Source organism: Dinoponera quadriceps, unplaced genomic scaffold (assembly GCF_001313825.1).
Source record: "Dinoponera quadriceps isolate SergipeBrazil2010 unplaced genomic scaffold, ASM131382v1 scaffold717, whole genome shotgun sequence".
NCBI classification, from domain to species: Eukaryota; Metazoa; Arthropoda; class Insecta; order Hymenoptera; family Formicidae; genus Dinoponera; species Dinoponera quadriceps.
This window is the reverse complement of record NW_014555639.1, coordinates 2,226,976-2,239,501: the sequence shown is the minus strand read 5'-3', so window position 1 is coordinate 2,239,501 and position 12,526 is coordinate 2,226,976. Positions and strand designations below refer to the sequence as shown.

At 32.0% G+C, this 12,526-nt stretch overlaps 2 protein-coding genes across 6 annotated transcripts in view; one reads left to right on the top strand and one right to left on the bottom strand.

The window, feature by feature from the left end:
- LOC106745048 overlaps nucleotides 1-5,330 on the top strand; it is a 12,096-nt gene extending 6,766 nt beyond the window's left edge. For 3 of the 5 annotated variants that reach the window (XM_014620295.1, XM_014620294.1, XM_014620293.1), the window contains 7 exons: nucleotides 3,193-3,219; nucleotides 3,366-3,503; nucleotides 3,703-3,824; nucleotides 3,904-4,028; nucleotides 4,115-4,398; nucleotides 4,476-4,658; nucleotides 4,744-5,330. In XM_014620295.1, coding sequence (XP_014475781.1) covers nucleotides 3,193-3,219; nucleotides 3,366-3,503; nucleotides 3,703-3,824; nucleotides 3,904-4,028; nucleotides 4,115-4,398; nucleotides 4,476-4,658; nucleotides 4,744-4,977 — 1,113 coding nt within the window. In that variant the 3' untranslated portion in view covers nucleotides 4,978-5,330. The remainder of the gene's footprint in view (nucleotides 1-3,192; nucleotides 3,220-3,365; nucleotides 3,504-3,702; nucleotides 3,825-3,903; nucleotides 4,029-4,114; nucleotides 4,399-4,475; nucleotides 4,659-4,743) is intronic. The other 2 variants (XM_014620297.1, XM_014620296.1) reach the window with 1 other exon arrangement.
- A 2,674-nt stretch (nucleotides 5,331-8,004) lies between these two features.
- On the bottom strand, nucleotides 8,005-11,755 carry LOC106744988 (alpha-tocopherol transfer protein-like). Its single transcript, XM_014620181.1, has 7 exons — nucleotides 11,629-11,755; nucleotides 10,740-10,905; nucleotides 10,187-10,291; nucleotides 8,905-9,046; nucleotides 8,720-8,830; nucleotides 8,467-8,572; nucleotides 8,005-8,156 (listed from the first exon to the last, which is right to left on the bottom strand). Exons 1-7 carry the CDS (start codon nucleotides 11,753-11,755, stop codon nucleotides 8,005-8,007), a joined length of 909 nt encoding a protein of 302 aa, XP_014475667.1.
- Between the last annotated feature and the right edge of the window lie 771 nt (nucleotides 11,756-12,526).

The window sequence follows — 12,526 nt, the reverse complement described above, 5'->3', positions numbered from 1 at the left end:
TAAAAACAAATGATTATATCTTTGGTGGGTATCTTTACACGATATTTACTTAAATCTAAGTTCATTTTATTTAAATCGAATATTATTTACTTAAATCGAGTAAACAATATTCGGTTTAAAGACAATTTAGATTTAAGTAAATATTGTGTAAGGACCTATCAAAGAAATATTCGTTTGTTTTTAGATATTTTTTTCTCAGTATAGCTAAAAATTATTATTTAATATGACAATAGAATATTCGCTAGTACAATTATTCTGAGTAAGATTTAAAGAAAAACTTTTTTAATACAATTTTCTAGCTGGATTTTTTGTTGTATTTTTTTGTTGTAATAACAAAACATCGGTGAAGTGTGTGCACTTTGCTCCCTTTTTTATCTGTTTTTAAAGGTAATTTTATTTTCTCAGGTATCACACTTTTTATAAGTATATTAAATACATTATTTAAAACTATTTAAAATATTTGATACCTAAGATAAGTTTGTTTGGCTAGAATAATTTTGTTATGTTGAACCTGGGTATGTTCAACGCGAGATATTCAATGAAAAAGATATGATCGATCATCAGGAATTAAATTCATTTATATAATAATCGTAATTAAATTTAAACTGCACTTCGTGGTGGTTAAACACCAACCTTCGTGGTATTAGCTTAACAACACAAAGCCGATATTACAGTTTATAATTCGAATTTATTACCAAACGGTAATAAATTTAATTCCTGATTATCGATTATACTATTTTCATGATTATCAATCATATTGTTTTATAATTTATGCATTCATTCGTTTCATGATTCGTCTCACAATTTGTCAGCACTATAGGACTGACTTGCGTTAAATACACGGCTTAATGTATGATCTATAGTTAGAAACAAAATCTATAATTATATGAAATACGAATTAATTGAAATCATAAATTATAATATCGATCTCATATATATAGGGTGTCCAGCGTAACGCACCTGAAAGTATATAAAATGGATACCATAGGCCGAGTAGAAAAATATGGTCGAAGTCATTTTTTGAATTAGCACTTAAAGTTTTGAGTTATTGAAGAAAATAGATAGGCGAACCAGCGCGCACGATGCGGTAGACCGAATATATTGAAAGAAAGATGTCTTCGACTGTGCGCGCGACTGTGACATTTATGAATCGCGGCTCGCCACGTTCCTCCACAGAATCTGTGTTTCTCCGTGTCGCTGTTTCTCGTAGCTTTGAGATTTTTGGGTAGCGTGGATTTTTAATCCATTTTATATAGTTTCGGACGGAATTATGCAGGATACCCTGTATATGTTACAAATATAGGCTGATTCACCTGTGAACATTGAACTATATAAGATATGACATAAACCGTGCTATCCGTCACATATTTATAGTTTAAGTTAATGTGAACAAGAAAGTCCTCTACCATTTTATAAACAACTATATACAATTTTTGTTATTAATTAATTAATGGAAATGGTCATATTTAAAAACTTCTTTAATTAATAACTCAAAAATTTATGTGCAAATGGTAAACTTTCGTTCAGAGTGACCAAATCTACAAGTATGTATACATATATATGACAGTTATTATGCTTAGTGACAAATATCAGTATATATGAAACCTTAAACTTCAAATCTTGATCCTATCGCTTAAGACATGATTATTTCTTGATATTCGTCGTATGCTTATAAAATAAGTTCGATTGAACAAAAAAGTCCACCATTTTATAAACATAATTTTTTAGTTATTAGAAAAGATTTGTGAATGATTTGTGATGATTCACGCGATGCGATAGACGAGCTTTGCGATGGTAGTACCTGAAACATCTTGTTGCTCACAACGTTATTCCGCTCATTGTTAGCTGCCAATTGGCGACTAGCGAATAAATTTTGATACATCACTTTTATAGAGCTCTTTTGTTCAATAGTTGACTATATACATGATGGATATCGTACATACAGTCAGATATCCGATATATGTATATAAGAGTATCTGACAATTAAAGACAAAACACTCATGTGTAGATAGACTGTAACAAACCGAACAGAAAAGTTCTGTACCATTTTGCAAATTCTACAATAGTTATTAAGAAATTAATTAAACAATATTAAGCGAGGTCTATAATATTCATCACTGAAGAAGTTCTGGTTTATAAGGATTGCGTTCCAACAAGAGATACAAATCTAGTTATATTTTCCTTTACCAAATGCGAAATAAGGATAAATGATGATATAACTAGACTTATGCTAACTGTGTCTCATACTAGAAAGCAACCAAGATATAATCACGGAAGCAATATATTGAATGGGTTTTATAATATATACAGAGTCTCTCTGACAAATAAAGGCAAAACACTCATGCCTAGGTAGACTGTAGCAAACTCAGAAAAAAAATCCTCTACTATTTTACAAATTTCTTAATTATTATTCAGGAATTAATTAAACAATGTTTGCGAATGAGAGTACTGGAAGAAGTAGGAACGAGCATTGTAGATAATGATCTGATGCAAAATGGCACGAATGTGTTGACTATCTTTTGACAACGGCGCGTAATGGCTAGACTGCACATTTTCATTGTTCTGTTCTAATTTCAACGACTTCCAATTCCAACGACTGGATTGATTATAGTCTCTAAAATTTGAGATGGACCGATTCGAACGACTACGACTACACAACTTTATGACTGCCAGCGACCATATATAGACCCAGTTTTAACGAATAAGTGCATGTGATGCAATGTGATAAACTCTAGGCAGTCTCATATAAAATAGCTTCAATCTATTGACGACGGCCTGGCAATAGCGAACGGTTATAGTGAACAATGAAGATGACAACGACATATTCTCTAGCCGACATCTTCGGTAGACGGTTACGGAATAGCCCTTGGAGTCGAAGTAAATAGGGAAGTTTTCACTTGGTGGCTTCCTTTTTTTTTTTTTTTTGAGAAATACGGGCCTGTACTAATAACCCTCCTGATGAAGGGAAAGTGCAATGAACAATAGTCTGAGTGCTGATGGCAGAGCTCCAAAGAATGTTGTCCTTCTTAGGCCAGTATTATGTTATATATCTTACAAATAAAAATGTCATAATCATATGTATGTATGTATGTATGTATATACATATGTGCGCGCGCGCGCGCGCGCGTGTGTGTGTACATATATGTATGTATATATGTATATATGTATGTATATATATGTTCTTGCATGCAGCATTCAGTAGGCTATTTGGAAGATGCGGTAATCCTCACTTTTATTCTAATTAAAATTCATGAAAGAATAACATAAATTTCCATATAAGATATTAAAGTTTGTGCGATTAATAAAAACTAGTATGTAACATTGGGTAAAATTTAGAGCAATAATATTTTTGTCACACTTTTCAGTCTGGCGAATTTGTCGTAATCAAAACGGATTTAAGTGAAGAATATCCTCCTCTTTGGAGGATAGATGGCAAAACGTTACTCCAGAAATACGAACCATTCAAATCTAACGGAAAAACATTATACAGAAACATATCCACGGTATGTATCAAATTAGTCAAATTAGAAAAGAAAAAATACAAAGCAATACAGATATAGTTGAATATATAACATTATTTTGTTTATTATTGTTGTTCTATTATTGTTGTCTATTATTGTTGTCTATTATTGTTTTACAGTATCTATTATTGTTTTACAGTTTTACAGTTGTCTATTATTGTTGTCTATTATTGTTTTACAGTATTCTGGATGGGCTCCACAAAATCGTCATATATATCAGCAAGTACCAGTAAAATTTTTGCAGCAGGGCAAAATAGAAACTATTGTGGAATTTTTGAGGGATGAGATGATCATCGATGACAGGTGAATATCTGTGCGGCAGTTTATTTCGAAATTCTCGATGAATTTTGTAAAACTATAATATTTCTATCGTATATTACAGTGAAAGTATTAATAAGTTTATGAAAGACACCGAAAAATATCAAGACAACTTCGAAGTATATATACAGACATTGATCTCGCAAGCTTTGGATTCCAATTTTCTTACCGAGATCTTTCAGGAACAAGGTGAAGCAAAATTATACAATAAATATAATATTCTTAGATGGCGTGCATCACGACATAATATTTGCATTTATGTTTTTATTATTTAGATGATTATTTCTTGTCAAATGTCAAAACTGTCGATGAAGTAACAGACGAAAGAAAACGTCGCCTTTTGACTATGACGAAATGGAAATCAAATATCATAACGGCGATATCGACATGGCCGTGTCTTAATGTGCTTAAGGACCTACCGTGGTCGGAATATAAAGGAAAATCTTGCGCTGGTTGTCAGCAAACCAGAATTCATGCGAGAGTTCTACTTTATGGACAACCATATAATGGTACTACGTTGGAAGGTTCGCCACCTGATCCAAGAGTAACTTACGAAAAGGTACGACGAAGTTGTGATCTAATAAAATCTAACAAAGTCTAATAAGTTTTACTTATATACTTTTACTTTGTTTCCAGGATTTTCTGCTATGCCGCATTTGCCAAATGAAAGTAGCTTTGTACAATAAAGTTGCTCATCAAAAGTATCTGATGTTTTTAGAATGCGCAGGAAAAGTGACGGAAAAGAGAGTAGCGGATCCGCATAAGGATACTACAATAATATTAAACGAATTATTAGCAGACGAAACATGGTTGAATCAGGTATGTATATTTTATTATTATATTTTGAGTTTTAATAACAATGATAAGAAGAAGAACATATTAAAACCAAGACATATGTTATTAGCTTTTCAAGGAAGTGAGGAGCATTTGGGCTGAAATAGATAGCATGGAGCAACAAGCTAAAACAAAAGTGAAACCGAAAGCAACATTGTTATCATCAGCATCTGCAAATGCTCCAAATGTACTTATGCCTAAAGAGTCTGCTAATACTTCTGATTCACTGGTGCCTATAAAGAATACCGAGAACAATCCCCAAACAATATCTTGCGACATGCAGATAAGCAACATGTTGTCTTAGTGGTGTTACAACAACTGCTTATGTTTGATACGAAGTGCATCAAATACATTTGTACGGGTTCATTGATACGCCCAATGCATAAACATTTGTACCCATCTCAATATCAATCAAATGGATGTTTCATTATGAGAACGGAAAAAAGTTTTACTGAAAGATATGTACTGTATGCGTATGCGTTTGTGTGCTTATGTGAAAAAGTGTGTGAATGAGAAAGAAACGATCAAACCAAGAATGTAATCGAGAAATTGTAGTTATAGAAATAAGTCATGCTATGGTGTATAATATATATGCACACACACACACACACACACGCACGCGCGCGCGCGAACACACACCCCACACATACACACGCATACAAATTATATACATATACATTTATATATATATATATATGCGTAGTGAATATATATATATATATATTGTATATACATAAACACATTACATATTAGATAAGTACAGGGAAGGTCACATGCAAGCACACCGAACATATGTAATATATTCGCGATTAATATAGAAGTTAGTTACAGCCGAAATTTTGCCATTATAATAGCGTAATAATAATAGTATAATAATAATAGTGAAAACTGATATCCATGTGAATATAGACACCTAGAGCTTAGTCTTTGTATCGTGATAATCTTATATGTAATGTTAAGTGTGACGAGATCTTAAAGTTGAAATATTACAGTGATATGATGTATTAAACGTCACTACATTCTGTATCATATTTACATCACATTTTGTCAAACCGCGAAATTTATATTCTGCGTAGTGAATAGAAAGGAATATATTATTTTTCTGAATATTTGCAATTGTAATTATTTGACGAAGCAATTTACAGCATTTGTATATTATTTAGAATAATTTGATAGAATTTATATCAATTGTGTGTTTATTCTAACTTTTGTCTTACATATGCATACGTGCGTGTATACGCAGATTGACAATTACGCGTGAATAACAAGTACTATTCGCTGTAAAAATGTAATACGAATTCAAGCTCTCGTCATTTCGAAACAAGGCTCTACGGTAAATGCGATATTTTTGAAACATTTTCTATGAATTGCGAGATTTAATATATTTACATATAAAAACATTTTTAATGTATACGTTTCATGTATTCGGTACATTTCTAATGCATCACGTTTCTGCATTGGTCATTTGCAACAGTATATTGAGTAAGTGTTTCTTCCAATGCGATGTAATAATAAGTATATAAATTCTTCCATATTTTTTAAGGCGATTTTATGTATATATGAGTTCGTATATATTCCTTCTAACATTTTATTTTGACAATTTATAAAAATTTATATCTATCTAAAATTTGCCGCAGTATAATGCGCATAGTGACATTTCGTTAATTTTTTTCCGCGGTTTCAAAATGTTGTTTATTTAAGAATTTTTAAATCTAAAGTATAGAAATGCACGAATATCAGATTATTTGTGAGAATAGTCAATTATTGCTGATTTATGTATGACAACCGTATGACAATATTATTAATAGTTTCTTTGTACATGAGAAATACACATCGAAGTAATTTTTAAGTAATGAAGAACAAAATGAAATGTTGCTCGCTTTAGAAAAACTGCTATTTTTCTGTTTCTACCGATCGATATTCGCAGAACATATTCAAAAATCGAAGCTTGATCACGTTTGACGTAAATATGGAAAACAAAAAAATTATATTCGCGTTTGTATTGTACGTTAAGGTCGTTTTTACAGATTCTTTCCAATAGCTGATAAGTATCTTATGATAGCGTGATATCCATTAATAATTTTTACTGTACATTAAATATCACTGCGTTACTTTACGTGACATATTTGTGCTTACTATAAATTTAATTATTATTATTATATTATTATTGTCGTCACATTATTGATATCATTGTTTAAAGCTGTTTAAGTTTTTGACCTGTTTCCAGACTTATTAAAAAAAGGAGGAATATTCTCTAAAGGAGCGTAATGGTGATAAGCGTGTGTGGCGCGAATGTATTTTTCGAAGATGATGTATCAAATTATATTTGTAAATTGTAAAAATATAATAACGAGCGAAAGAAGAGGATGGTTGGTTCGTGCCGCCCGGTTAGCAAAAAAGCTTTAGACATCTTTCTTATATTTCGACAAGTCGAAATTCATGTATTAATGTTGATCGTACGGGCGATCGGTTATATAATAAATTATTGAATGGTCTATTAATGACAGAACTAAATATGCGGGCATTTGGACACTGGCGCAGTAAACGAATAAAGGAAAGTACGCAGCTACGAAAGATTTTTTTTTAGCGAATGTGCCATGCAATAGTTCATATTGGATATGATTCGTACTGCGCGCGACAAATCGACCTATAGCACAAATCGATCGCGAATAAATTAATCGAATTCTCTTCCATGAGGTCGCATGTCGCGCGTGGTACTCACTTAATATACGTATAGTTATTATCATTATATAAAGCGAAACTATTAATATTATTGTTATATCTTCCATTTCCTTTTTCCTTTCGGAATTCCTAGAGTGTAGATTATCTATTCGATTGTAAATTACTTAGCGCTTTCTTTCAATCATTCTTTACGCGACTCAACTATGGTGGATTATTATTAACCGAAACGAGAGATTGCAGTATTTTCTGTTAACGCGATCGAAGAAAGCAAAGATATGATCAAAATATAAATATTATATTATAGTGAAACATTACTCGCCTAATTTATGTTTTTATTAAACATTTTTCAATAAAAATGCAGAAATCTACGAAACTATATGTGTTATGATTCTTATACTTTAAAGCAGCAAAAGTTTAACAGTAATCAATGATTGGAAACGAAATTCTGAAAAGAACCCGGCAGTTTCAGAACAAATAGATAAGCACATAGCTCAATTTTCCCTATTTCAAATTGTTATGCTATATTTGGGATAAATTACTTCTCAAACGAAGCAAAAATATTCGAAGTTTTAGAATGTTACAAACTATCGCAATGTATAACTCTGAGCAGTTTTTTTATTATCTTAATTAATTAATTATTTTTAATGAGTTAGTCAATTTCTAATTTTCGAAATGTTCCGGCAACTCCGAATAAATTATCCATATTTATTACGCATTCAGTTCGGAGAGACTCGTTGATCTTAAGTTTTTCTTGTTCTAGTAACCAGGCTCGTCGATCTTTTACTTTCGTACGCCACATATCTGGAATATAATACAGTTAAAATAAGATCTTTCCATTTTAAATCATTTTCCTACATCCAAATAATGAACAATTAGAGTTTTTAATTTAAGTATTAACGGATTTTTGTATGTTGTAGAGAATAAATATTGTTGTTGATAAATATTGAGGAAGAGCGGACAATTTTTCACGGAGAATAGATACCAAATTAAAAGAACTTGTGTTCTGCGAGACTTGTTTTGTCATCTAAACATTAAATTCACAAAATCTAAACAATAAGTTCACAAAATTATTAATAAATCTGCGTGTTCATAATATCGATTGATGTTTTACCAGTTAGAGTTGCCATTGATGGTTCCTCTCCGCCATAATCCTCCGGTAAAATGGATTTCGGTACAATATTATATAATGAATCTGCCCCGGATTTGATTATTTTTATCTAAAAATTCACTGCTGGTCAAAAATTCAGAAGTTTACTTGAAAATTATGTTTTCTTTTATTCTACCAAATACGGAACAAAATGAAAATTATCACAATATCATACTATATAATAATTGCGAGTTTTCACAGTATTATCTCTACTCACTCTCTCATGAAGTTTTGGTTTCATAAACATTTTAATCATCGCCAATAAGTTATCGATATACGTTGGTGCGTTTATAAAATAAATTGCTTTAAATCTTAAACCGTATGCCTCCTGAATAATTTAAACAAGTCACAAATTAGTTTAAGCATGATGATATATAATATATGTGGAGTGCGACTACATACCAGACAAAGGTCACATTTTTTTAATAAGCTTGGTGGGAATTTTAATACATGACCAAAAGTAGCATTGGCGCAATCCCAAATGACACATTCAGAACTAATTACGTCTTCATCTACACGTACATCTAACATCATGAAAGTATATCTGTAAGTAAGTATATCTATAATATAAGAAAACCGCGTTATATACGCGTCTTTCGATTTAATTTTAATTTTTTCATCTTTAATCCATTTGTATCTTTTACGCACTCGACCTAAGTTCATCGTTCAATATTGTATAGCGAAAAAGTATATTTAATTTTTATTACGAAAAATTAATAATTCAAGAAAAAATTGCGACATAGTGGTGATTAATGGAGACGTGCATTTTTTCTAGAAAATTATTTCCAACCAAAAATAAGCAACAACAAAACTAAGAACAATTGTCATCCGTTAAACTTTCGTGTCACGATTCATCGCGAGTTTTCCTCATTGATCAAAACTGCGGATATACAAGAGCGTGCGCGGAAAATGCGACTACGATCTGAATGGCTTCGCGAGTTTTACCCTTCGCGGTTTTTCCCTTCTTATCCTGCTTCGACAAAGTCATCGATTTCAGCTTTTCCTCTCGATATGTGTCGCCCGGTAGAGTGTAACTGTAGAGATAGGAAGAGACGAGTGTAGAGGTGTGTATATTGTTTCTATCGCATTATCGATAATAGCAGGCAAGAGAGAGGAGGTTACGTGTTTAGTTTTACGCGAATAGAAAAGGAGATGAAGAAAGACAGGCTGGGAAAAGAAAAGAAAAGGAGATTCCAAAGATTGCGTGGAATAAGACGGCGGGATCGATCCACTGTGATTGGATCGACCGGATGGCGTTTCGTGAAAACGCTCGGACGGAAATTACTCGCGGGCATAGTAACGCCGGCGTTAAATAATCATTTCGTCGAGCACCGAGCGTGTAGATTCCGATAATATGAAAAGTTTATAACGCTGCATGAAGCTCGGTCACGGTTTCCCTCTTTCTTCGTTCCTATTTCATCGTCGTTGTCCGCTTTGTAGTTTTATACAATGACTTATGCGTTGCTGGCCGGTAAATGCAGCGCGTATTTAAACTTACTTTTATAATGTCCCGTGACTCACTACAAGTAATTTCTAATAGTTAGGCGCAATCGTGCTATTGTTGTGCGACGATATATCTTCGCGACGAGAAGATCCCGATTTTTTTGCGGAATAAAATTTTGCGGAAACTTCAATGTCCTTGAGGTACCGATATGATATACTTGCTTGTATAATTTTTACGTACTTTAACAAATCTTGTAAATGAAATAAAGAGCTGTCATTGTTTATCCACCTAACGACATGGATTCTGTGCTTTTCCGGTGATAACTTTGGTAGAGGTACCCATTGCCTGCCAGTGAATATATATTCATGAAGATACATTTAACATAAAAACTAGAATTCGATTATACACGGATAATGATTTATTTTATTAAATGACGTTTCGCCATTAGTTTTCTTATTTATTGCCAATATTCATTTTATGCTTTATAAAAAATATTCTCTAAATTATTTTATAAAATGCACAATTAATACATTTAATTTGGAAAACGAGATACTTGTCTTTTAATTAAAATTATCCGAAATAATTACGTTAATATCCATTTTTATACACACAAATTATAATATTTCTTATTTATCTTTTTTAATATTACATTAAATTTTAATTAGTATTTATGATTATCACTTTTAGTATTCGTTTTTGTATATAAAATATTATTTAGTATTCGTTTTTGTATATAAAATGTTATGAAAATCAGCATAAGAGAATATAACAATGACATATGATTTACACTTACATGCATTTGTGAAGTTGAGCAATACTGTCGCATAGCGGGTCATAGTCGGCGAAAACTTCGGGAAGCAGAGTACGAAGAGTGTATAGCAAGTCTATACGTTTCTTAGATTTCTCCAGATCAAGTTTTGAAGTTAAAAGAGTGATCTGTAATCGTTTGTCCGAAATCCCTGTGATTTATATTCATTATTACGGTATGTTAATACACATCATTTAATCATTCCTTTACACAGTTGGTATATTAAAGTAGAATATGTCAAAGTTACTTAGTCATTAACCCATTTGCATTATGATTCTATTTAAGTTTCTGTGTTCAGATATCAGAGGCGTTCAACTGACGGTTGGCCCATATCACCGCGCGCGGCCGTATATCGGTAGTTTTATTATTTTCGTTAACTTCCACAGTACACTCGTTCTACAATACACAGTAAACTTCTACAGTAAATGACTTCCGAATAGTTCGTAGAGTTTATTTTAACATGGTTTATTTAAGAATGCAATTAAAATAGTTCAAATGCTCACAGATTGACAACAAAACGTGAACTGTGTCATATGCGGAATATTCCGCGAGCGGTAATAAAAAAAGTCGCGACTGGCGGAATATTCCGCGCTCGGTGATAGGAGATGATCGGCATGCGCGGAATATTCCGCTTACGGATGCAAATGGGTTAATGACTGAAAGCAGGCAAACTATGTTTCATGAATGACAAAATAATTTGTTTTGTTAGAATATAGACAATCGACATCCGTGCTTCACGAATGACAAAATAATTCGTTTTGTTAAAGTTACGTAGGCATTTTTGTCTTAAATATATTTAAATATGTTTCATTGATCCGAGGGCGGCATGTAAAAAAATAATCAAAAAGGCTGATACGAATCTTAAAATGCGAACCTTGAGGGAGATGAGGTTGTTGTTGCAGCCAATGTCGGATCTTGTCCAACATCTCTTGAAATAGTTGCTCGTCTCCTCCAGCTATCTCAGTTGCTTCCTTAATCGTTATGGTTTCTATCTCGATCATGTTTATGACACTGTCCGTTCCTCATCAAATTATTTTACATAGGCTTAATCTAAAATTATCCCACATATGTTATGCGACTATATCGAAATATTCTATCTTTATTAATTATTTTTATTGTCATTATATTTAGAGATATTTCACCGTGATATTTCAAAATTATATCTCAATTAATCTTTGAATTTCTTTACTTATACATTTAATTTATATTTAAATAAATTTTAATTCTTTTTTCTCACTTTTTCTTTTAAAAATAAATATCTATTGTTTTAAAACGCAAATATTTGAATTATACATATTTTTTATATTATACATAATAATAACCACAAAATATAATTTATACGGCGGGTAATAAGATAGAGATATTATATTAATGTATTCTTTTACAAACTGTTCGATTCGACGGTTACTTCTCGACTAAAAGATTTACGTTGAACGTTTTATATATTATCTCAATATACAAATTGCTCAATAAGAAAACATATCAGGGATACGTGATAACGTAGATGGTATAATTTGATAACGAAATAATTAACCTAAATATTTGCTAGTTTTTTTTATTTGTAGTAAAAAAGTTAATTTGTTGACAGTGTTGCGCGAGTTGAGTCGTCGCGGGTAATGTGGGGTGCCTTTCAAAGCGCGTTAGAGTGGGGGGTCGGTGACGCTCGGTGTAAAATAAATTATCTTTTGTTGAAAAAAACTGAACTTGTCTTTATTACGTGTCCGCCCGATACAATATTACTTGTGTGACTGACAGCATATCGGTTCCCGAGA